The 25,913-nt window shown below is 41.6% G+C and overlaps 1 protein-coding gene and 1 long non-coding RNA gene across 4 annotated transcripts in view; one reads left to right on the forward strand and one right to left on the reverse strand.

The window, feature by feature from the left end:
- The window catches only part of SH3BP2 (SH3 domain binding protein 2), an 81,972-nt gene extending 71,341 nt beyond the window's left edge, over positions 1–10,631 (forward strand). For both annotated transcript variants that reach the window (XM_075194285.1, XM_075194284.1), the window contains exons 7-13: positions 413–472; positions 1,968–2,730; positions 3,534–3,612; positions 4,123–4,178; positions 5,803–5,881; positions 6,362–6,421; positions 7,774–10,631. In XM_075194285.1, coding sequence (XP_075050386.1) covers positions 413–472; positions 1,968–2,730; positions 3,534–3,612; positions 4,123–4,178; positions 5,803–5,881; positions 6,362–6,421; positions 7,774–7,914 — 1,238 coding nt within the window. In that variant the 3' untranslated portion in view covers positions 7,915–10,631. The remainder of the gene's footprint in view (positions 1–412; positions 473–1,967; positions 2,731–3,533; positions 3,613–4,122; positions 4,179–5,802; positions 5,882–6,361; positions 6,422–7,773) is intronic.
- The window catches only part of LOC142126981 (uncharacterized), a 40,042-nt gene continuing 19,344 nt past the window's right edge, over positions 5,216–25,913 (reverse strand). For both annotated transcript variants that reach the window (XR_012685324.1, XR_012685313.1), the window contains exons 2-7: positions 25,079–25,184; positions 23,655–23,771; positions 17,365–17,536; positions 10,860–10,987; positions 6,345–8,207; positions 5,216–5,975 (exon numbers count right to left, since the gene is read on the reverse strand). This is a non-coding gene — a long non-coding RNA (uncharacterized LOC142126981). The remainder of the gene's footprint in view (positions 5,976–6,344; positions 8,208–10,859; positions 10,988–17,364; positions 17,537–23,654; positions 23,772–25,078; positions 25,185–25,913) is intronic.

Here is a 25,913-nt window from a genome sequence, read left to right on the forward strand (position 1 = left end):
TATTGCTCGGAACTTATAGTCTATAAATAGAGCTCTGATGGTGATGGTGTGACTGTAAACGTTGGGAGGTATACCCCAATCACAAAATAGGGACAAAATAACCCCCGCCCCCACTTTGTCCTAATTCCGCCCACAAATGAACAAATCTATGTAACCCCCACCCACTTTATAAGCCCCACCCCTTTAATGCCCTCTGATTAGGAGGCCCTGCCTATATCGGGGAGGTATTTGTTGGAGTAGGACTATTAGCTCTTGGGGCCAAATTCCACCAGAGAAACGTGCAAAATGTTGCTGCCAAATGGATAAAACTTTGCTTATCTCTACATAACACCTTGTGCTAACAACGTCAGATCTGTCGAGGCCGCCAAGTGGGGACTGCGTTTCTAACTGATCCCTTTCTATGCACTAACAGACAGCTGGCAAGACGAAGATGATGATGAAGAGGACTATGTACGACCAGATGGAATAGACGGTAAGCTATTTTACTTTATTACAGAAACAATGCACATATATAAAAAGCTACTGCTTAGGGTGTTTTAGCCCCTGAAAACCCACGAGGGAAGCATACCATATTTCCTATATTCTGTGCTCTCCTTTCCCTACATAATGGTGCATAACTATACTCTATACTGTTATTGTATACCTGATGTTATCCAATTGCTTTTTTATGTGTGTGTTCACTTAGCACCCAGAGCACTGAGCGTTATACATCCTGGGCCTGAATGTAATTCTCTTTGTGTAGTGTATTCTGCATAAAACCGCTCTGCGCATGCGCGAAAACGAGACTTATACCAGCGAACGCAACTGTTTGAGATTCATATCCGTACGCAAATAAGGCTTCCGGCTGCCCATGATTTGGAGGGTGAAACGGGGTTAGAGGACTAACGTAAGCAATGTACAGTAAGGGCGTACCGATCTGAGCGCAGTGACCGATTCAAGCCTTGGGCACCTCTAAAGTACGTGATTTTTATCCGTATCATCTGCACCAGCTACAGGGCAGGCGTGAGTGCCGATGGATAGTGATGGCAGAAGGGTATGTATGCCACAACTTGTGTTTTCACTTAAGCGCAACTGTAAAAATTCATTTTATGTACAGTAGGCATGAAGAACATCCCGATAAATGTAAAAAAAAATTTATTTTTTTTTAGCAATGTATTTTGATTAATGAACATATTAACAGGTGACTATAATTTAATCATTTTTTCCCTGTGTATTCTGCTGGGCCTTGAAATGACACATATGCATTGTGTGTATCCTACAGTGTGTTGCGTCTGTCTGCATACAGCACGTGCCGTACAGGCAGAGCACACTTATACCAGTATTCAACAGGAGACGTTTCTTCAGAACCGCTTGTATACATGCCTTCAAATTGCGCGCATTGTATTTTAAACACAATTTGTGTTCGGATTGCATTCCTTCAATGTTCAATACGTGCACTTATACCTTCTGACCCAAGCTGTTATTTTCTGTTAGATTGTAAGCTCTTGCGAACAGGGCCATCATTAATTCTGCCTCACATTGTGTTCTGTCATGTAATGCTGCATTGTAATATATATTCATCTCCTGCTTGCAGGATAGGAGGGCATTTTATAAATGGAAGAATAAGGATAATGATGTGCAAAACAATTCATTAAATATGTTTTGTGGAATATAAATCAAGATAAGTGTTAACGGTATTTGAATATCCCTACCTGCAATTCCTAGGTATAGGGCTTTCATCACAGTCAGTATACTGGAGAAACTGTATCGAAACGTTACTGGCAGTGTAATCTGTGTCTATGTTCCATCTTACACTTTTTCTAACATCTGTGTGCATGAAATCGCTATTCATATCTTAGTTAATTTAGTTCAAACCAGAGCTAAAAATCCCAACTTAAGCAAAAGTATGCAAGAACGAGAGCCATTCCTTACTTTCATTATAATTATTTTACATTAAATCTTTTAATTATTTCTTTTATCTTATTTAGATAGCGCACCAAGCTATCCACCACCACCAATTCCAAGATCACCAAAGACTCCAGAAGAACCTCCAAGGAGACATTCTGCAAGTGGCATCCCAGGAGTATTAAAACCCCCTTCTCCTCTTCCTCGTCCCAATAAGGTTGTACCTCAATCAGACTTGACAACAAGGAAAGATTACGGCATTCCAAATCACAACATGCCTGAGTCAGGTGGGAGGCCACCTCCACTCCCAGCGTTCCCACCGGCACACAAAACCGTAGAGCCACCACCTCTTCCGCCGATAAAAAACTCAACTGAGAAACCTGAAAAGGAGCCAACTCCCAGAAAAAGCATTCCACGCCTTCCTGGTTCCAGCGGTATAAAACCACCTTCTCCACCATTACAACCGCCGTCTCACAGTGAGAATCCATCAGTCTCGCCTCCATCAAGGTATGGTCTTCAACAGTCATGTGCGATAAATTTAAGTAATGAACTCAAAACCAAGTTCAGCAACGCACCTCCTCCAGTGCCACCGAACAAACCTTTCCAAGCTGCGGGGCTAAGTGTAAAACCTGAAGTGCCTAAACCAATCACAGGGAGTCACCCCCCACCGGTTCCAAGAACTAAACCCAAAATATTAATTGATGGCGAAAAATCACCTGAAACACTTTCACCTCCTGTAGCAAAACCTGTACTTCCCAAGCCACGTACTGTACAAAAGCCTCCTATGCCATCTAAGCCACAAGCAATGACGTTCGACTATGACAAAGCCGGATTCCAAACAATGTCGTAAGTAATGTAATATTGCAAGTACAAGTACAGCAAATATCTATTATTTTTCTGTTATGCTAGAACAGCTTGGGGCGTCTAGAGTATAGCAACCACTAAAAGATCCAGGATACAATAGACTTTGCAACACTAGAATAGACCGACAACTGTGTAAAATCGAACGGATCGGTCCAAATAGTCCCAAGGACTCGATCTATTCGATAAACAAACATGTAGACTTCCTATGATGATGTTAGGCCTCCAGGTGAAAGTCTTTCCCACGTATCACCTTTCCCCAGAGATTACGGACACAATACCCCATATTTAGGTATGAATTTACTTTAAAAAATCTTTATGTTGGAGTACTTATTTTCATTTCTGATTGTTGATCCTGATGTTTAAATGCTAATCTATGTTCATTGTATGTGAAAACATTGTTCTATTTCTTTGAAGCAGAGAAAAAATGTAGCTTTTATTTTAAACTGAAGATTTATTACGGAGTAATGTGCATCTAATACCACACCATTGAAATGTGTGCAAAAAAAAATGGGTCATTTATCCAAAGACAAGTTGCTTGAAATTTGCTGTAAATCACTTGGTGGTAAATTTATCAAGCTGGGGGTTTGAAAAAGTGGTGATATTGCCTATAGCAACCAATCAGATTCTAGTTATCATTTATTTAGTGCATTCTACAAAATGACAGCCAGAATCTGATTGGTTGCTATAGGCAACATCTCCACTTTTTCAAACCCGCAGTTTAGTGAATATACCCCTTGGTGTCTTGTGTTCAACTCACAAATGGTATATTCTCTGTCTTACTTTAGGAGGTCATCCCCTGATGGACAGAGTATTATAGACATACCAATTGAAGAGAAAAGTGATAGCGATGAAGACTATGAAAAGGTATAAAAACACATTGATTTTACTTTGAATGATGTCAGGATCATATGTCAGGCGCCTTATTGGAAAATGTGGAGATTGTGCAAGAAAAAAAACTATTCCTTTTCTAAATTTTAATTAAAGTGAACCTATCACATTACATACAGTGGAGGACGCCATTTCATGGGCCAAACCAATAGTCTTGAGAAATACAGACTAACTGGTAAATTGTTTTCTAATGAATTGATCGGCTGTATTACCATAAATGTTGGTTTGTGTGACTGTGGTTGCTAGGGAACCAATGTTGCTCTACTGTAGTGGCGATTGGTTCCACCCACAAAATGGCTGCCTCCACTCTGTTCTATGCACCATCCAATGTCCTCTGACTAAACATTCAGAAAATGATCAAAAAAGTTAATAATTGAAATTCAGATCCTGTTGTATGAGGATGACTCCGCTCCCCAACCCACCCTGCATGTACTCTGTGAACTAATATGATGCTCTCAGATATTCAGACTGTAATCTCCTTTTCAGGTCCCCTTGCCTCCTACGGTCTTCGTCGAGACCTGTGATTCTACAGACGTTGAAAGGTAATTCTTATTGTGTTGACCCACATCCAAATTGCAGGTGGCACCCAGGAAGATCTAGCGTAGAGTTTGAAATATGGATGGGCTTGTTATCCTGTTTGACAAATGGCTGAGCAGATAATATAAACCTGAATTTCCTAGTTCACATCACACTTGTCCTTCCCTCTCGGCGTTTCCCAATAAGCAAATAGGAAGTGCTAAAAGCAGCGCTTCCTGTCTGCTGCTTCCTGAAAGGAGATCGGGGTAAGGGCACAGCGTAACCCAAAACATGACCATCAGTAAAGATTTCCGTGGTTGAAGTGTTCTATAAGGCTGCATACACATGGTGCTTTTCATGCACCCACAGTCCTCTCTGCCAAAGCCGTATTCGGCTCAACGTGACACAGCGTGAAGGCTATTGAGAACACGCCTACACCACAGAAACATTCATAACAAACTGTGATATAAACTCATAACATGCTGCATGCATGAGTCATCCTGTGTACGTGCTCCTGTACTTGGAGTGTGTTTCCATAGGAATTATTTTTTTTTACATATAGTGCATGCTGTATTTACTATGAGGGCAATACCGCTTACATACAACAGGCCAATGAGCCCATGAATAGCGCTGTGTGTCCATAGCCTTTTAGTGCTGCAGTACACACCATGCTGCTTGCTGAATATAAAAATCACATAAAACATGCTATTAGTGTAGTGGGTAAAATCATACCTCCTAAGTGTCCCGATTTCGGCGGAACAGTCCCCGATTTTAGGGCTCTCTCCCACTTTCCCCCCGCGATGACTAGAACAATTTTCTCATCGTAGCGTTAAAAAGAAATACTTATTTCTGTGATTTATCAATAAGATATCACCTGGGCGGCTGAAAGATACTCAGCTGCTCAGCAATACTGGCCCAGAGGAACCAATTAGCGGGGCCAGTAGATTTGGGCCGGCTGGATGGTTTGTGCACGCACAGTGGAACTGAGAGCCCAAATCTACTAATACAAAATATTTAAGATGAATATATAAATATATTTAAATAAAAAAAAGAACATTGAAAAAATGCTTTAATCCTTTATTCAAAGAATTAAACAGGCTTCCCTATACAATGGCATGAGGAAGCTATCGCCATCAAAAGGCGGAATATCTTATCGTTGAGTGGGGATACCCCAGTGCGTTCACCGGCGCTAACCCTGTGGTATATTGGGCAAAGTAAAATTGCCTGTAATGGGGGTTTTCTCCCTATAATAAGTATGCCCCTTAGTTTCTGAGTGAGGTGACGATGAACTTAAGAAACGCGTGTTTGTTGAACACATCTGGATTCCATTAGGTTTCATTCAAAACATCAACAGCTACAATAATATTAGCATTGGCCATAAACGTTTCATCCAATACGACCCCGTGGGAAATATTTTACTGTACTTTAGTCTCTAGTAGTATTACGTATGTATAAAGCGATGCGTTTCGCAGAAATTAATTGTTGATGCATTTTGTCTATTGTTAAATATCTCAGCATTTCCTAGATCTTACTGTTCATGTCAGCCAGGCACAGTTCCCTCCCGCTGCTGCATTTCTGCACAGCGAGCAGATGAAATGATAATCTTGTCCCTTTTCACACTGGAGATAAATGAGTGTATTGTTATTTCAGGATGTTCAAAGCTACGGATGCCAGAGGAGGCCCCCCGAGTGGACTGTTCTGCATTAGAAATTCTGCGAGGTCCGGAAAGGTAACGCTGGTGCTGCATACTGAATTTCTTGCATCCTACTGTTTCGTTTAGCTTTCATTTTTTTTAATGTATTTTCACATCAATTTCCTGTTTCCTGAAAGTTAAAGAAAACAGTTTGTAAAAATGCCATGGTCACTTCACGGGAGCACAGCGGGGACTCTACGGCTTCTCTTTATACAAATAGGGACATATTCTTTAGCCAACCCTCAGCTGTGTAGCAATATTTAATGTCATACTACCAGGAGACTAAGCAGCAGCCAGGCAACGCTAAATGGAAGAGCCAACCCAAAGTAGAATGGGAGCCGATCACGTGACCTCTTTGGTCAGATACGTCCTACTGCTGTCTTTTTTTTCCCCAATACGGCCAACGTTTAATGCCTTGGATGGAAATAATTTGCCTGTGACCAGTGGTGTAATAAAGTGGGTTTTTTTGTTTAATAAAAATAAATGTTGATCATCTTACCCTTTTTTGTTTTGAAGGTCCTGGTTGTGTGGGATGGCGCAGAGTCAAAGTTAAGAAACTACCGAATTTTTGAAAAGGTTTGTAGAGACATTCGCACAGTTCCTCAGGGCTTCTCTCGAATCTCTCACTGACATTATATCTCTATGACACGGCGGTGTTCTCCTTTTATAATTGCCTCCTGGGACTGCGGTTACTAAAATTAGAAGGAAAAAAATCTGCATTTGATTGCCGATTCCATTAGCCGCAAGGTTTCGTAGTAACTTGACGACTATGTTACCGTGCGATGTTGTAGGCAATAATCTTCGCTTATTGAGCAAGGTTTTCACTCCGGTAATTGTAGTTGGTGCGCGCAGAGACATAGCCACAAGGTCACTATGGCATTTGTAATACTGCCTATGGAATGTACCCAATATATGCAAGAAGACTGGATTTTTATGGTGGGCAGGGAACTCCAGCCTGTGAAGAAGTTGCACCCACTGAACGAGAGCGTTCCGTGGTACGGAGCAGGCACACCACTGCGCCTAAGTTTGCAGAGCTTCTCAATAATGAGATCTAATTTTTCAGACTGAGGTTATTGAAATAAGATAAAGAGCATGCGTTTTTAGGGAGATCCTGACAATAAAGCAGGAAGGAGCTAGGAGCAGGGCAAGCAGCAGAGGGCCACATGAAGCCCTAAGGTCGTCCGTTGCCCATCACTGATCCAGGTGCACTGGTCTAAAACCAGGTTGCACCTCCAGTCTTCTGAGGTCCAGCGTTACAGGGGATTATTTTGCCTGAGCTCTCAGTGGCTAGCTCACACTGAGCGCTTGTTTCACATGGAGAGAGATATTGGTGGACACAACCTCAGAGACAACTGCAACCGGTTACTGATACCATCAGCCGATTGACCACTCCACCACTTCCTCCACTCCTCTCCAAGGTCCAGTCTCCAGGTTTTGCAGAAGGATGGAAACTCTAATGCATGCAAAATCTTGCCGTGTTAGAAGTATTTGTTCTAAACTCAAATTTCTACAACACTGTCTGCTGATAAGACAGTATTGTGAGACATTGATAATGCATGTAAGAAACTGTCAGGTGATGTATTGTTCTACACAAAGTAGATATCGTACATAGAGAGATAACATTTGGTATCAGTTTTCTTTCTACAGCAGAATAGCATGTTTGCAGAAGTGAAATAAACAATGATACCATACTCAACTCAACATCAATATGATTCCAGCTCTGTTTTCACTTCCTACTGTGGCTATATACTTCCTGCTTCTAGGAGCGTCAGTCTCTCCAGTCAGTCTTGCTGACATTATTGTATTTATATTCTCATTCTCTGTTCTCTTTCCTACCTCTTTGTTCTAATTGCATACCCATTGTATAACTATAGGACAGTTATTGTAAACAGACACTCTTTAATTGTTCTTCTTTCTTTTTTTTGTAGGGACCCAAAGTTTACCTCGAGTCAGAACTGTTATTTGCGAATATTGCGTCTTTGGTTGAACACTACTACGGGAATAAGTTACCCAGCCATGATAATCTACTTCTTAAATATGCCTACGGGTATTCAAGTAGCTCCAGGTGACAGGACTGCCGTTGATAAAGACATTTTATTTGGACCTTGGACACACTGTTTAGATGTTAGAAACTGTGGACATTAATTACGTGCCTTGGGGTTTACTATGTACGTGGTAAACCATCTCCCAGTCACTGCATAGCGGCAAGGTCCATGTCCTTTGTCCAGCTTCAAAGAAGACACAGGATCAAGGTTTCCACTTAGGGCATTCGAGAACTCAAAGACCTTTCTGAGAACTACAATTAAGGCTGAAAATACCCAACTCCAGTTGTGACTGTTTCCTTGTTCCTTATATATTTCCTCTGCAGGGAAAAAGGGAACATACAAGCACATAAAATGTAAACATTAGTGAAGAAAACCGAAAATGAACTCAACAGTAAAAGTTGATTGAATAATAATAACGGCTACAATGGAGAAGATTTCACGGCAAATTCTAAAGTGTACAAGTGAAGGAAAAGTAGCAAAGAGATGAAAATGGGATTGTAGGGTTGATCTGTGTTTAAAGGCAGAGACCAGCTATGGTATTAAAGTACTTGTGTTGCCTTTACACAACGGAGGCAGATAGTCTGTGGACGAACTAATGTTCAAAGCCATGTTCACCCGGAGCTATGTACGTAAATGGCCAATGGTTCCTCATAAATTGACATGCTGACTTGTGCAAAAACATATTCCTGTATCTCACATCTAAGTCCAGAAAACTGCCAGAAGGTTTTTGGAACTAAATGGTACAATTTTATTTTAAATGCTGGATCTGGGCAAATCTTCAGCCATTTGCCAATAAAGAGGTCTAACAATTAACATCAGCTGTAAAAATAATGATATTTAAAAATGATGGTCCTCATTCTAGTTCATACAATTTTTTATCTGTTAATAAGAAAGGAATCTCTGAGTCACTTAGCATATATACCTGTTTTTGTGGTTAATCTTGTATATGTGACACACTATGAATAATTTTCCTTTACAAGTTTACTAATGTGTTACAGATGTAGACATGGAATGGTGTGGATGACCAAGGATTCGGTGGATGACTAGTGGATGACCAGGGATGGGGTTGATGACCAGATATTGGGTGGATGACCAGGGATGGGGTGGATGACCAGGGATGGGATGGATGACCACGGATGGGATGGATGACCAGGGATGGAGTGGATGACCAGGGATGGAGTGGATGACCAAGTAACTCCATCCAACAAACCCCAGACAGTTTCCGAAACCTACTTCTGACTGTATTGTAATGTGTTGGGAATAGCCCTGAAAGGTCTCTTTCACCCTTCATGCCTAATTTGGTTACTGTTATTTATTTTGTTTTGAAAGGTCACTGATGTCTATATTTGTGAGAGCTAGTTGCTGAAGAAGTCTTACATTGTGTAAATCACAAACAAATTGAAAAAGTTTTCAAATGTTTGACGGTAAACCTTTTTCTATTTATGATTTGTTTTAGAATACACTACAAAGGTTGACCTACATTGATAGGGGACTGGGGGAGGGATATATATACTATATATTAATTATAATGTTATGATAGAAGTTGCATATACAAACATTGTGGAGACGGCCATCTATGGTACCACAACTTTACCAGGGAAATGCTCAATAGATCTAATTTACGAACTGGAAAAAAAAGCAGTGGAAAAGCAGATATGTTTTGTCCACATTTACCTTGCTCGTCATACATGTACACAGATCACATCCTTGTTCTGTGATGTCATGATGGCAAGTGGACGTCGGGGCTATCTTTATTTCAAGTGTCATATTTTAGTGTTTTAGTACTGCAAGTTTTTCTCAGGCATATAAAAGTTATTTTCTTCATAAAAATACACCTAGATGGTACAAAAGGTGCCCTATTGAAAGTAAAGCCCAGGGCCAGATTATCTCCACCTCAGAGAATGGGTAAAAATCGAGTTATTCTGGGAGCAGCCTCTTCCCCTTTTGACATACATTAGAATCACATACTGCAAGTGGGTAGGTTTACTAAACCTTTTAAAGAGGAAAAGTGTGGGTGTTGCCCATAGCAACCAATGGAATTCTAGCTATCATTTATCTAGTACATTCTAGAAAATGATAGCTAGAATCTGATTGGACGCTATAGGCAACACCACTAATTTTCCTTATTAGAAGGTTTAGTAAATTTACCTAAATCTCAGTTTTGCTTTTGGCATAGCCTACATTCAGCAAGCAATATCCAGATCTGGCCCTGGACCCCCCCATTTTTTCCAGTTCATAAATAACCACTCACTATGGGCTTAGATAATACAAAACCAAAAATATTTTACCTGAAATACGCTGTTTTTAATTATCATGAGGTACTTCATAGTATAGATCAGTGTTGGCTAACCTGTGACACTCTGGGTGTTGTGAAACTACAAGTCCCAGCATGCTTTGCCAATATATATATAGCAGGTTATTGCTGGAAGGGTATGCTGGGACTTGTAGTTTCACAACACCTGGAGTGTCACAGGTTAGCCAACACTGGTCTAGATAAACCAACCCTTGCTAGCAGAGGAAGACTTTAGCCAGGTACATTGCCATGTATGAAGTCGTCTACACTAGCAGAGCTGGCCTTTCCAGCATTAATAATTTTCAATTAGGAGGGAAGAAAACATGACATTATATGCAATGTTATTATTATTTTATGTCTGAAACTGTAACTTGGATACATTGTAAATGTGTGCAACCTTTAAAATGTTGTTACAGTCGTTAATTAAAATGTTTTTATACGTAGTAAATGTTTTAGGTTTTTTTTGTCCCAACTCCTATAATGACCAATTGGTAACACTGCATGTCTGTGCACCAAAACAAGAAACACTGATTATGTAGATTACTGATCAACCACTATACATCCAGACTGTTTGTTACTTGTTTTACAATGCTGTGTTCATTATACTGTACCTGAAGGGTATTGTCACAGAAATATTGTAAGATATTTTTACATTGTCTGTTTTTTGTAAACTTGCCATGATTGATGTCCATATTGTTCCTGCAGACTGGTTGTTTATTCCTGGCCATTTGCTGTGGGTAGCACCAGTGAATCAGTACTTAGTTCCACGCGATTGACACTGTTCCGTGTTCCGCGACAGCAGTTCTATAAAGATATTAGGCATCACAATGGTGGATCATGTGTTTTGTGTGTGCACTGTGTATCCTGTGTACCATGTCCTATAAATAGCAGGTGTTATTATATAGACTCTGGTTTCCACCTGACCTCCCTATCTCAAGCTCTGGCGCTTTCTCTCTGTGCCATAGGCCACGGCCCCTCCATGTAGGGGCCGCACGCCGCACTCCATGTGACAGCATGGGGCGTCCTCTCTGGTACTGTGATCACATGCTTCACCAGCACCTCCAATACCCTGAGGCATTCACCTCTCTACTACAGCAGGCTCCGTGACCTTGCCTGCCATCACTCGGGGCTGGGCCACACCGTAACGCTGACAAGCATTACAAAATATCTGTAGTGTTTATACTTAACTATGATCATCATGCTGCCTTTCACCACTTTACAACAGGTTGCCATAAATGTGTGGACTGGTGGTTTTATACATGGGCCAGGGACAGTGATGTCACAGAAGCTTAACGGACTGATAGTTCAGCTTTTAGACCTGTATCATATGCCATTAGGACCTTGTCCTGAGGTTGTGTATTAAGCTGCTGTAATGGAGTGGGGAGGTAATACTGTATTATGGGTTTTGTTTTTTTGTTTTTTTAACAAAGCTGCAGTGGAATATGTAGCATATAAGATATTGCTAGCACATAGGAACACTTGCAGATAAAAGCAGGACCACAAAGTGGGGGAACTATGTTGTGTTCTGTACACTGCTGCAAAAGGAAGTCACGGCTTAAAATAGACATTGCAAACGTTGCCTGAGAACCCACTGCTTGCATCTTAAGAAGGGAGCTCTCTAACTCACACGGTTTGAGAGTAAAACAATGTAAACAAAAGGAAGTCAATTTAGAAGTTGCACCATTTCTGCAGTTCAATGAAAAAAGTACTAAAACATACAAGCAAGAGATACAGTAATACGCCTCAAATGAGACCTATTGCTGTTGTTTGGTTGTGGTCTTTCCTCTTACATCATCACACAAAAAAACCAATCTAAACCAGTGTGGGGCAACATAAAAGTGTGGCCCTCTAGCCTTCAACGGGGCCGCACACAGGAGTAAGGTAGAGCACCAGGGGTAAACGCAGGATTTGTAGAGGGGGGTTTCCACACCACGCCACCAGTGGGCGTGGCCAGCATGCATGGGGGCGTGGCTATAATACAGTGCTTGGCTGCTCTCCAACTCTTCCTATCCCTATAATATACATGGGCAATGCTGCATGCACTACTGTTAGGTGCACACAGCTCTCCCTTTTCAAGCAGAGCCGTATGAAGCGAGGGCAGGGTCCAGCCACCTCAATTATACAGTGTCCCAGGCTTGGAAAGGGGTTTCCAGGCACTAGAAACCCCCCTCGGTTTGCCTATGAGCACAATGCACTCCCTCCAGGTACACCGCGTGACCTCCCTGCACTGTTCACTGTATTATCGGAAGTGCGAACTTCCGGGTTCGTGTTCCGTGAATGCGCAGTTGCTCTGCTTGAACGTGAGGCTCCTGCACCACTTCCTCTCCACTAGACCACCAGGGAATTTACTGCTATAGGAAAAGGAGCAAAGCGCTTCTCTTCTAACGTCACTTGCTCCCAAACGCTTTCACTGGCAAGGTGTTATCAATGGACGAAGAGAGTGCAGAGGACAGAACAGAACTCTCTCCATTCCCACTGGTTTTTGTTTTTTTTTATAAAACAGTTGTTCACCAACACCACTGTGCCAGCAGGAGTGCGCAAGGGCAACACAAGCAAAGGCAGGCACCAGTATGACATTGGGCATTTGCTGGATGGCTTGAACACCAGACCCCAAGTAAATAACCTTTTGGGGTCAGGGTGCCCTCAGTCTAGTGCATTTTTAGCTTTGGGTGGAATTATCTTTTGAGCATTAAATAAAACATTGAATTATATTATGTTTGTATCTAAGAGCATTAACATCAATTGTACATTAAATTATTGTATTACTCTTGGAATAAAATGATCCATGTGTGGAGCCTTCCTACATAATGCATCATTATTGGAATTCTTTCAGGTCATGGGTGGCAAGTTATCTGATTTGTGTAGGTCTTTGACTGAGAGACGCACCAACGGTTATATCATTTTTTTTTATAAACTCGGGCCCACAGAGCCTTGAAAGGGAGAAGCTCTATATGAGTCTGGTCTCACTAGATCGAAAGGAGCAATTTTGTTTTGTTTTTTTATGTTCAGCTAATCTGGGTGGTCTGCCATGAAGTTCAGAGAGTGTAGAGAATAGAGGCAAGCTGACATATCCTGATAGAGCCCAGGTGTGGACAGAGCTGGACCGTGGGAACTAGTACTACAAGCGCCAGCATGCCCAAATTGTTAATGGCAGCCTGGGCTTGCCTTGACCTGTAGTGCACCATGTTTTCTATCAAATAAGTTTATTTTCTCCCACACCCACCACCGAGGATACCCCTAGGAGGATGAGGGGGTCTGCTTTTGTTTTTTGGTGGACCCCATCTTCCTAGGGAATCCAGCCCATGCTGACAAGCATGGGGCTGATTGTCATTATGGCATGGGGAACTCACGCTGCGGGTTCCCTAACTATAGCGCTGAGTGCTGGTATTAGTACAATCAGGGGGACCCCACGCTTTCTGTCCCCCCGATTTTGCTAGTACCAGTCTAGGCTGGCAGCACTAGGGTTAATCTGTAGTGGTGGTGGTGGTATGCTGGTTTTTCTTCTATGATTTAACGTTTTATTATTATGTGTATTGTGCCGGCGGGTTTCTCAGCTGTGTTGTGTTGGGCGGGTTGTTGCCGTTTGAATGTCGACATTGTGACTAGGGATGGTCACTGACCCCCGTGTTTTGGTTTTGTATTCGGTTTTCGATCTGGATTACCGGCGTGTTTTGGTTTTGGTCTTGCAAAACCGCCATTGCATGTTTTGGTTTTGGTTTTGTTTTGCAATTTTGTTTAAAAATCAATGTTTTTGGGCATAAAATAACCAAATTTAGTGCTCCACCTGTTTCTTGGATAAGTAATATAATTGTAAAGCTAATAAATTATGAAAAAAACTGTTTAATTCCTGGTAGGTAGGCCTTCATTAATTCTACACACAAACCAGATTGTCTTCCTCTCCATCTATGCATATTGGCAATGCAGCCATCGTCTTTGGGTGTATATTACACCCTACACTTCTAGTTAAATATCTAAAGAAATGGACAAAGGCAGTTTGGTTTCTGTCTCTATAGCCCCTCCCCCCCCTCCACCCTCCACTTGTAGTTGAATAGAAAAAAAGCAGCCTGGATAGACTGAACAATATAAAAAATAAATGGACCAAGGTAGTTTGGTATCTGTCTGCATCAGATCCACTCTCCACTAGGAATAAAATAGAAAAAAAGCAGCCTGGATAGACTGAACAATTTAAAAAATAAATGGACCAAGGTAGTTTGGTATCTGTCTGCATCAGATGATCCCCTCTCCACTAGGAGTAAAATAGAAAAAAAGCAGCCTGGATAGACTGAACAATATAAAATATAAATGGACCAAGGCAGTTTGGTATCTGCCTCCCCACCCACTTGTATTAAAATAGAAAAGAAGCAGCCTGCATAGACTGTAGAATTAGAATATTAAAAGAAATGGACAAAGGCAGTTTGGTATATGTCTGCATCCTAATCATCCACATCATCATTAGCGCCCTCGTCGCCTACACAAATCTCCCCCTCATCCTCTTCTAATTCCAAAGTGGCATCCTCAATTTGTGTATCACCGGCTACACTCGGGCTGTTCAGGTACACATCAGCAGAACTGCTGAAAGGGCCCTTCTTTATGGGTACATTATCAGAATGCTCACGATTAGACATACCATTGTTGGATGGACTCTCCACAGGGATTGGCCTTAGTGTTTTCTTGCAGCTCGGCTTTCACACGTAACAGTAGTTGTGCACCACTTTTGGAATTCAAATTACTTGGTCTTGCAAATTCTATTACAAGCCTGCTTGTCTTCCTCTTCATCAATGACTCTTAGCAATTGAGCACTCATCTTTAGGTGTATATTACACCCAAACCTTATGACTGTAAATTAGTACATATACAGTTTAATCCCTGATAGGCCCTCCCCCATCCTTTGCATGTTAATAGTAGGATTGGTTGGAGTTATGGTCAAGGTCACACATTTTTTTTAAAAAATCTTTCAAACCAGCCCAGATGTTAAACTGTTGTGGTCTGCCCCCTGCGTCATCCCTGCTTGTGTTTGGAAAGTGCATATTGGTGCCAGAACCTCACATGCCAGAACTGCTCCCACTAGTGCCACACTGCTGCAGGACTTACACAATCAACCGCATCCTCATCGTCGGATACCCAAATCTCCCCCACATCCTCTTCTAAAGACAAAGTATCATCCTCACTTGGTGTATCACCGGCTACACTCGGGCTGTTCAGGCACACATCAGCAGAACTGCTGAAAGGGCCCTTCTTTATGGGTACACTAACAGAATGCTCACGATTAGACATCCCACTGTTGGATGGACTCTCCACAGGGATTGGTGTCATTTCTGATTCAGAGCAAACATTATCCTCTAATGCCTTACTGTTATCTTGCAGCTCGGCTTTGACGCGCAACAGTAGTTGTGCACCACTTGTAGGCTCGGTAACATTTTTAGATCTGCCACTAATAGACAAAGGTGAAGGCCTCATTCTCTCTTTGCCACTGCGTGTATAGAATGGCATGTTGGCAAAAAAAAATTATCGGCACTTAACTTTTCCTCAGTTACACTTCTTTTTCGCTTCAACACAGTAAAAAAAATTTTGGTGTGTGTTTTTTGGACTGATTTTGAAACACTGTGTAGTTTGACATCGCCTTGCCCAGATGACGTACTGGGAACACTACCATCAGGACTGGTGACAGAACCTGGTTGCTCATTCTGCTCATATGTGGACTGCTTTGAATCCACTCTGAGCCCAAAGCACTGGGGAGTGCTAAAAAGTATTTGGTAGATACTGCTGACAGTAATTTTTACAGCCAGAAATATTTATGCACAATTATGGGGGACACCCCAAAAGCACTGGGGAGTGCTAAAAAGTATTTGGTAGATACTGCTGACAGATAGTAATTTTCACAGCCAGAAATATTTATGCACAATTATGGGGGACATCCCAAAAGCACTGGGGAGTGCCAAATATTGAAAAAAAAAAAACTCCTCTATCCTCCTCTCTTCTGTAGCGATTTTTGATAGCTCAATTGGAATAAGAATATTGTATTCTCTGTCCCTGCTCTAATTAGCCTATGACTACACCTTGCTCTCTCCCTCTGTCAAATGGCGATGGATTGCTGTGGAGGCGTGTATTTATAATCTTGAAGTATCGCGAGATCCGAGCCCCGACGACGTCACAATGACGTTCTGCCTCGATTTGGATTCGGAGCAGGCGGGAGAGTACCGAGCTACTCGGCTCGGTACTCGGATAGGCGATATTCGGATGGATTCGGTTCTCGGGGAGCCGGACCCGCCCATCTCTAATTGTGACTGTCGACTTTAGCTTCTGTCAACAGTCAAAATGTTGCCATTTTAACCATATCGACATACTGAACCTGTTGACAGTCGGACTGTTGATATATTGGTGTCGACAGTCTTACCGTCAACAGATTGACTACCTCCGACACGAAGAGGGGCTTATCTGGCTATTTAGACAAAATTTGTACCCCTATTCTATCAGCAGATTGTTTTTGGATTCTCCGTTGATGCTGGAAGAGGTGGATGATGCCACAATTGTCCTTTTATAATGAGAAAGCCCCCATGTGGACGGCGTCCCTATAGAACTTTATAATCAACACAGAGTGTTTTATGTTCCCAAGTTATTGGAAACCTTTAATGCTCTATATGACCTCTGGTTTATTGTCTGACTCAATGGCTGAGGCGTTGATCGTGGTCCTACAAGGGCGGGTAAGGACCCTCTATATTCAGATTCATATATTCTCCATAAAGCATACCTTACTCCTTGTAGATCTGACCAGACTACTTAGTGTCCGAAATGTGGGGGCCCCTGCTTTAATTTCCGTCATCTTCTATGGCAGTGTCCTGACACTAAGCGCTTTTGGTACAGAGTCATTCAGTGTATTAATACGACTGGGGTGAGGGGGTCAGTATACCCACCTGGCACTTGTGTCTTTGGTTCGCAGCTGGAGGATATGGTAAATGGACTGATGCCTCAATACTTAACTAAATTTAGCTAACACAAATACATTTCTTAAGGTCTGAATAGCCAGACAGTGGATGGCCTTTACTAGCCCTCATGTTCGTGATTGGGTCAAGCTAGTTACGGTGGGCCATGAACGCTTTTGGTTATGCTAGCAGGAAATGTCCTTTTGAAGTATGGAAACATTTGTACATTGTTTGCACTCTCCGTTATATATTGCATCGTACTTTGTAAATATTTCTGCACTGCCTGCATTGATATACTCATGTTGTCTTTGGCTCATCCCTCCGAAACTAATGTTCCGCTTTGCACGGCCTTCATCTGCGTAATACGTGATGCCTGTTAGTTTCTGTTTTACTTGTCTGTTTTTTATTATGGAGTTTTGTTTGTAAAACTTTGCTGAAAAATGAAACACACTGAATTTAAAAAAAAAAAAAAAAAGATAACACTTTGCAGTGATGCAGTACCAAATAACAGCATGAGAGCTATTATTAGTCTTACACAAAAACAACAATGTCAACTGAGTGTCCCAGATCACCTTTGTACAATATCTCTAGTCTACAGTTTTAAAGAAAGCAAACTACAGTATTCTGGAGACCTCTAATGGACATTAAAGGTAATGCAGTCTAAAAAAAAAAGAAAGAAAAAGAACAATATAAAAGATTAAGGAAAGGAAAAAAAGATTTAGAAAAAAAGATTTAAAAAAGAAAAGAGAGAGAGACCAGATAAGAAAGAAGAAAGAAAGTTGTATTTTCTCTCATTGGTAAATGGCAATGAACGTCCTCAAACCAGTTGCTCTTTTCAGTACAAAATCAGCTACATTGCACTAGCACAGGATCTTCCCTCAATGTCATCTAGGATCCACAATATATAGCACAGTGGTCAGGGAACAGGGGTAAATTACCTCAAATGAGGTAAAAATTAAATTCCTGGGGGTAATGCTGCCGATTCACATGCTGTCAGTTGGATTGTAAACCCCTTTAAATGTGAAATTGCTTTTGTACCAGAAGAACCTCAAGGGTTGGCAGAGGCACTTTTTGAGCTTTGATGCAATAATGAAGCACGTATTGCATTTGAAAACAAAGCAGATCTGTCATATTTTTGGATGTCAACAGCTGCAAAGACATCAAAATTGCACACGAGGAGGCAGTCAAAAAGTTGCTGCCTTTTGCAACAACCTACCTTTGCGAACAAGGATTTTCCACTCTAACAAACATAAAAACAAAGCAGAGAAATCGATTGGACGCTGAAGACTGTATCCAAATTGTTTTGACATCAAAATGCCCCAATATTGATGCTCTCGGATTAAAAATGAAGCAACCTCATTTCTCCAAAACCTGAAGTTTTGAAGTTGAAGCTTTCAAAGAAATTTTGAATAGATTCAATAAAATTTTGAATTCCAATAATTAAGAATATATGATTTCCTTCCTTTCAAATCAAAGGGGTAACGGCGTATCTAAATATATTTTTGGGTAAAAGGTAAAAAAGTTCCCTGACCCCTTATATAGCAGTATTTCTCAGTATTTCTCAGTATTTCTTCAGTATTTCAGGCCGTGTGAAATTGCAGTTCCAGCCATTCATACAACGCATCAACTGTTCTTTTTATGTCTTTCCAGAGATTATTCAAGTTAATTGATTACAGGTCTTTAACAAGCATACTGTATACATCAATATGTTTTAGAATCAGGTTGACAACTATTTTTGGACAGCATTTTTCCAGGCTTCTAGTGCTCATGTGCCAGCTGGTTTGCAGACTCAAGTACGTGGAGAAGCAATCTTCACCGGTCTGGCGAGTGGCTCTTCTCACTGCTGGCAGCCAGTGGGCTCAGCTGCCCAAGTGACATATATTTGTTAAATTGCAAGTTAAAAGATTTTCTATCTCTGCGATAAGCAGGGATATAAAATCTTGATATCTGACGGGCGTTGGTAAATAGACCATACTTGCCAACTCTCCCGAAATGTCCGGGAGACTCCCGCATTTCGGGTGGGTCTCACGGACTCCCGGGAGAGTGTGGCAAACTCCTGCATGCGCCCACTTCACTAGGAATTAGGGCTAAAATGCTTTGATTCTCCGGGAATCGCAGCAATTGGCCCCGTCCCTGCTGTAAAATGACGCGTTTGCGTCATTATGTCACAGGGGCGGGGCCAAAATGACGCAATATTGGAGCCCCGCACGCCCACCTACCCCAGGGAGGCTCCTCTACGCCAACTCCAAAAAGTTTGCAATTATGAAATAGACCCCCATGTTTGGAGGCAAAGAGCGTAACCCATCATTATTAGATACCTTTATCTCTGAGGATTTGTGTTACTTCTTTAAATTCATGCCTTTTAGCCAGTGGCAGGCCTTGAGAGATCTGAAAGGAGGCTTTTTAAAATATTTGGAGACTTTCGTGTTTCTTGCATGGCTTTTTCCTTAGGGGTCCATTTACCAAGACCCATCTGATAAGATTTTTTATCGCTGCTTGTCACATCAAAAGAAAATAATAATTCGGGGATGCTCAGCTCCTTGACGACACTGGCCAGCAGCAGTAAGAGAAGTCTTACCGCTCCCCAGGTTGGCGGAGGGTGCTATACACGTGTGAGTCTGCTGAGGCTTCCAGTTAGAGATTCAATAAAATATATCATTTTTATGACAAAAAAAGATAAAAAACAGCACCCCAGACTAACGCCAACCCGAGATTGCGTTAGCAATCGGAGGACATGGCAGTACTCTGCTGTACTCTCGTTTTCACAGGATTTATGGTTTATCACCCTTTGATAAATAGAGCACTTAGTCTGGAAATAATTTTATTACAGTATAGTGTGCCGAGGTGAGTCTGTGTCCTGCAATTCAGGCACAGTGCTCTTCATCAAATGCCAACTGCTCACCAGTGATGTTACTGGTGAAGAAACCTCTAGATTAGTTTCCTCCAGAATGTTCATAATTCTTAGGCTGTTTTCATTGGGCACGATTTTCAGGATCCTCCTATATCTCCTAAATCCTTTTCCAATTGCAGGAAATTTTGTTCCACCACACATGCTGACCAGCAATAACGTTGTTTACCTTCTGTTTGGATGCTTAACCAAGAAAACCATCATCATCATCATCATCATCATCACCATTTAATTATATAACGCCACTAATTCTGCTGCACTGTTCAGAGAACTCGCTCACATCAGTCCCTGCCCCCTTGGGGGCTTACAGTCTATTTTCCCTAACACAAAAACACACACACACACACACAGAAAGACACACAGACTAGGGTCAATTTGTTAGCAGCCAATTAACCTACCACTATGTTTTTGGAGTGTGGGAGGAAACCGGAGCACCCGGAGGAAACCCACGCAAGCACGGGGAGAAAATACAAATTCCTCACAGATAAGGCCATGGTTGGGAATTGAACTCATGACCCCAGGGCTGTAAGGCTGAAGTGCTAACCACTAAGCCACCATGCTTGAACAGACTCCATTGTGTCTTTAGCTCTACTGAGCTTGTGGGTTGTCTTTGGTTTCTACAAATCTGGTTTAACTGACTCCAGGAGGTAAATGTATTACGCAGCGGATTCTGCAAGTAGCCGATATTTGGCGACTTTGAAGAGGAAATTTAAAACGGCAATGGCTTTCAACAAAAGTTTTTGCACAACTTGCAAAAACTTGGTGAAGGCTCTCAAAAAATTGCAAATAACACAGGTCATATATTCCATACGTTGGGTCTGCCATACTCTATTACTAATGGCCTGGAGGGGTGGGGCAGCCTGTTGTCACCAGTCAGCAGCGGTTTGGCAGGTAGCTGCCGAGACGATATGCTGAGCTAACTTGTTCTGATAACTGGTCGCTGAGGGTGCTCCCAAGGTTGTAAGGAACAATTTGGGCTCCAGAGGAATATTGATCTGAAGGATTGATTGAATCAATTGCTTAACCTTAGTCCAAAAGTGATTAAGCTTTGGGCATCCCCACCAGATATGGAGGAAGGTGCTAAATACTGGGAGCAACCCCGCCAACACCGGTCAGAAGAGTACGTGAGGATCTTATGGAGACGTGAGAGCATGTAGTACCCTAGGCTAATACACACTACGGGTGTATTAGCCTAGGGCGGTCAGAACCCTTAATCAGGCCCTAACTTGGCCTCATATCAGTCAGGTCCTGGTACGGTGATCCATCTGATCTCTCGAGTCTGTCAGATGTGAAGAGCTCTATACAACAAACAAAAGGAAGGAGTGAAAGAGCGCAGCCTTGTCTGATCCCAGAAATATATGGAAAGTGGTCAGTCTTCCAGATGCTCACCAACACCAATCTGTAAATGTCAATGTACATCAGTAGGACAAATTGTCTGACTGCTTATCACAGCAAAAAAAACCTGCAATTTACCATGATATTCTCGTGGAGCAGCTGAAATAAAAAGTTAAATATGTTATTAAAAAATGTAAATAAAAGCGAAAGAGAAAAAATACTTTATTAAAGGCTGCAGCAACGCTGCTCAAACCATGGGAGGTAGGGACTGGAGAATACATACATTTTCCCCCTGGTAGACCCTACTATTGCCATCTCCGACAAGAGGATTCCGGTGGTACATACACTGCCAGGATCCTTCTTATATCAGAAGCCGAATAATCCAGTGAAACTTTTTGCCTGAGGGGTAAACTCCGGCAATATCCTGCGGTAACGCCCTGATGAATTGGGAAAAAGGGGGAAAATGTACACTTCATAAATAGATCCCCTTAATTTTTTACCCATAGTAAATTACAAGGCAGAATCATAAGGAAGAGGGATGTACAGTATCACCATAGGGTGATTTGAATAGACATATATATTTTACAGAACAGTAACTAGTGGATTAGCACCACAGCATAAATACACGGGACAACTAGGGCCACATGTCTAACAAATAAAACACTTTTTGGTGTGAATTTTAGCAGGCAGCGGTCTGGATTCAGCATCAGAAGGTACTCGGCTCCAACAGCATAAAAAATGTATATACTAAAGTTTTGCAAACCAGCTAAATAAAAGGAAATCCGTCACTATCTATAAAGCAGTGGTCTTAGTCACACTCACAATGCTAATGCTTATTCTAAGATGTTGCTTCTTTAAGTATATTTATCACTTAGCGGTTTTAAAATTTAAAGGAAGACTGATCTTAGACATGGTTTACATCAAATGCAGCTTTTTCCATCTTAAAGCTGGTGACGTTACAATTTTCTACGCCACCCTGTTTACTTCTCATCTAATAGGGCCGATGTTGTAGCATATGTGGTGTCATTCATGTGTGGCTAGAGGGAAGAAGAAATCCCAATTATGGTGTTCAGCTGATATGACCAAAGTAGGCATTAAAAGCCTGATTCATGTTCAGACATAAGTTCGTTTGTGTGCTGTATCTCGTGTGAAATAGTCAATAAAGCGCAATTAAATAAACGCCAATGAACGCAACTGCATGCAAATCATGTCCAAACGCAAATGACACACTTATGACTACCTACGACTTGAAGAGTGGAAAGGGGGTGGGAAGCGGCATTCGGACGTAGGCAATGTACAGCAAAGATGTTCCAACGCAATTGCAGCTGATTCAAGTCCTGGGTTTCTCTTAGGCACGCTTGCTTTCAGATCTATCATTTCCACCAATAGGTGTAATTGCCGACTGATTGTGATGATTAGCACAGCATAGTCTTTGTTTGGAAAAGTAAATGTATGTGTGTGATTAGCTAGCACAGAACATGGGTGTGCAAGTAAGATAGACTATACAAACGCATTGTATGTACAGTACACATTAAGAACATCCTAATTTATATAATTAATGTAAAAAAAAGGTTGTTCATTTATATTATAATATATATTTTTTTTTTTTATGCGTTCTGATGTGACCTTATATTGCGCATACACCTGTATGTAAACTGCACTCTGTTCTGTGTGTCCGCATAGGGCAAGTACCGTTTAGGAAGAGCGTATTTACGCTCAGATTCATATCGGAATGCTTCTTGCGATACGCTTGGATTTGCATACAGTCGGAACTATGCTCATGTTCTATTCTACTTTTATAAAACTTCTATATGTGCGACCATATAAGTGCAATAAGCGTAACATTTATAAAGAGTGATAGGTTATATCGCCCTGGAAAGTGTGTAATTGGTGTGAGCGTCACATTAATTACATGACATTTGCCAAAGCTTTTTGTGAGGAGTCATAGGTCAACTACTCCCATTCACAGGAGTCACACAGTCCAAACCAGACAGGAATATATTATTTTGACACATATATGAACAGTAATAGGTCATAAATCTTACTTCTTTACATATATTGTAAGCTTGCGATCAGGACCCTCTTACCTCTCTCTGTCTGTATTACCCAGTATTGTTTATTACTGTGTTTATCCCCAATTGTAAAGCGCTACAGAATCTGCTAGCGCTATAAAAAATTAATGTTAATGATTATCATGATTGTGGGTGGGACTTTTGTCCCTGTTTTGCTTTTTAACAAGCTATAAGGTATATGAATGAATTCTGATGGAGGTCAGTGAGTCAGCAGTCTAATCATAGGGGTCACATACCTATAGCTAGGATTGTCTCTCCTGGGGGGTTCGACTTGCAGTAGGCCAGGGGATTGCTGGCACTTCTGTCGTCAGGGGTGAACACAAGCAAGTGGCCCAGGGTCTTCTACCAACACACTGCAATGGGAAAAAGGGGTTGATGAAAACTGTGCAGACATGGTTTGAGTAACAAAATTCTGCAGCACAAACCATACAAATTACAAATTGCACATAAAAGCAGACATATAATATATCATCATCATCATTTATTTATATAGCGCCACTAATTCCGCAGCGCTGTACAGAGAACTCACATCAGTCCCTGCCCCATTGGAGCTTACAGTCTAAATTCCATAACATACACACAGACACCGACAGATAGGGAGAGACTAGGGTCAATTTTTTTTTATTATTTTTTTTGATAGCAGTCAATTAACCTACCAGTATGTTTTTGGAGTGTGGGAGAAAACCAGAGCACCCGGAGGAAACCCACGCAAACACAGGGAGAACATACAAACTCCACACAGATAAGGCTATGGTTGGGAATCGAACTCATGACCCCAGTGCTGTGAGGCAGAAGTGCTAACCACTAGGCCACTGTGCTGCATATAATATACACAAGGTTCATGAAAGATTTGCAGACATGAGCCAGAGGGTAGTGAGGACCATGCTCCCGATAACTTACATTCTGGAAGGAGAGGGCGAACCAGAGACAATAAGAGTTAGTAGGTTGCGGACTGGATGTGGGACTGTTGCTGGTAGAACATGCAGAGTAAGTAGTATCAGGTCGAGGTAGGATAAGCTACAGTGACCATGGGGGTTTCAATGCAGAGACTTTTAGTGATCGATATACAATACAAGAGCATCTTAATGACCTATTTATAATACAGTGAGAATTCTAGTTACCTATATACAACACAGAGAGCATTCTAGCGACCTCTTTACAATACAGAGAGCATTCTAGTAGCCGCTATACAACACATAGAGCATTCTAGTGACCTCTTTACAATACAGAGAGCATTCTAGTTACCTCTATACAACATAGAGAGCATTCTAGTGACCTCTAAACAACACAGAGAGCATTCCAGTGAACTCTATGCAATAGACAGAGTATTCTAGAGACCGATATACAATACAGAGATCATCTTATTGAACAATATAAAATACAGAGAACATTCTAGTGACTTCTATGTGGGCATGATGAAAAACGTGTGGACACAATTTGTCTTATGTGTGGGTAGTTTTGTATAGCCTATAAAATATCTGAAAAATTATATCAAAATGCTATAATCAAATACAATACAGCCTCATTTGACTTTTTTAGTATTTTATACCGATACCATTCTAGCGACCCCTGTACAATAGAGACAGCAATATCTCCAGTGACGCACTATTTTGTGGGCGCATTGCTTTCCGTGGTTGGCCCTTCATAACCCAGTGGATACCTTCATTGTATAGATCCATACATGTGATCACTAGCTATGGCTGCTTATCTCCGCACCCACAACTTCACTGTCAGGTTCCCTGGAACAACCTTTCCCTGCAGATCTGCTGTAAAACAATTATAAAAAATGATTTGAGATTCTAGCTGTGCTGCAGCTGTCAATTGAACAATGGGAAGAGGAACAAGAACGTTGTAAAACTTGCACTGTTTACCTTGGGATACAGAACACTATTTGACAGCAATGGGCTCTTTTCTTTATTCAAAGAAAAAGCAAATGGAAAATTATTTACAGCATGGTGGTGCGATTATCTACATAGAAAAGAGGAACAGATCTTAAGAATTACATTCAGCGTACAGAGGCCAAAATTCACATGGTTATTGTTATGGCCACGAGTGCATCATACACTTGTAGAACTAGCAGCAGAGGTCTTCACCTATAGCAGCCGCCTTTCCCGTAGAGACTGGTTATGCTCACAGGTACTCGGATGCTCCCAGGGCTTACACTCAGTGTAGTACAAGTTTATGCCCACACGGTGGCGCACTGGAACAGACGGTAATACACAGAGTAGGGACCGGCCGGAGATCTGCGGAGTGGCTGTGCACAGGTGGAGATGACAGGTGCTAGCTGGATAAGGGCCACAGGCAAATATTCAGAATCCGGGTACAGGCAGAAGATCAGGGTCACAGGCAAATATTCAGAATCCAGGGACAGGCAGAGGTCATACACGAGAGAACAATCTGAGGTTTAACACCAACACAGCAGAGAAGCAGGCAGCAATACTGGGAACAGCACGCTATAACCGGCAGTGAGGCCCAGTCCTTACTGCCTTAAATAC

This window comes from Mixophyes fleayi, chromosome 1, assembly GCF_038048845.1.
Source record: "Mixophyes fleayi isolate aMixFle1 chromosome 1, aMixFle1.hap1, whole genome shotgun sequence".
NCBI classification, from domain to species: domain Eukaryota; kingdom Metazoa; phylum Chordata; class Amphibia; order Anura; family Limnodynastidae; genus Mixophyes; species Mixophyes fleayi.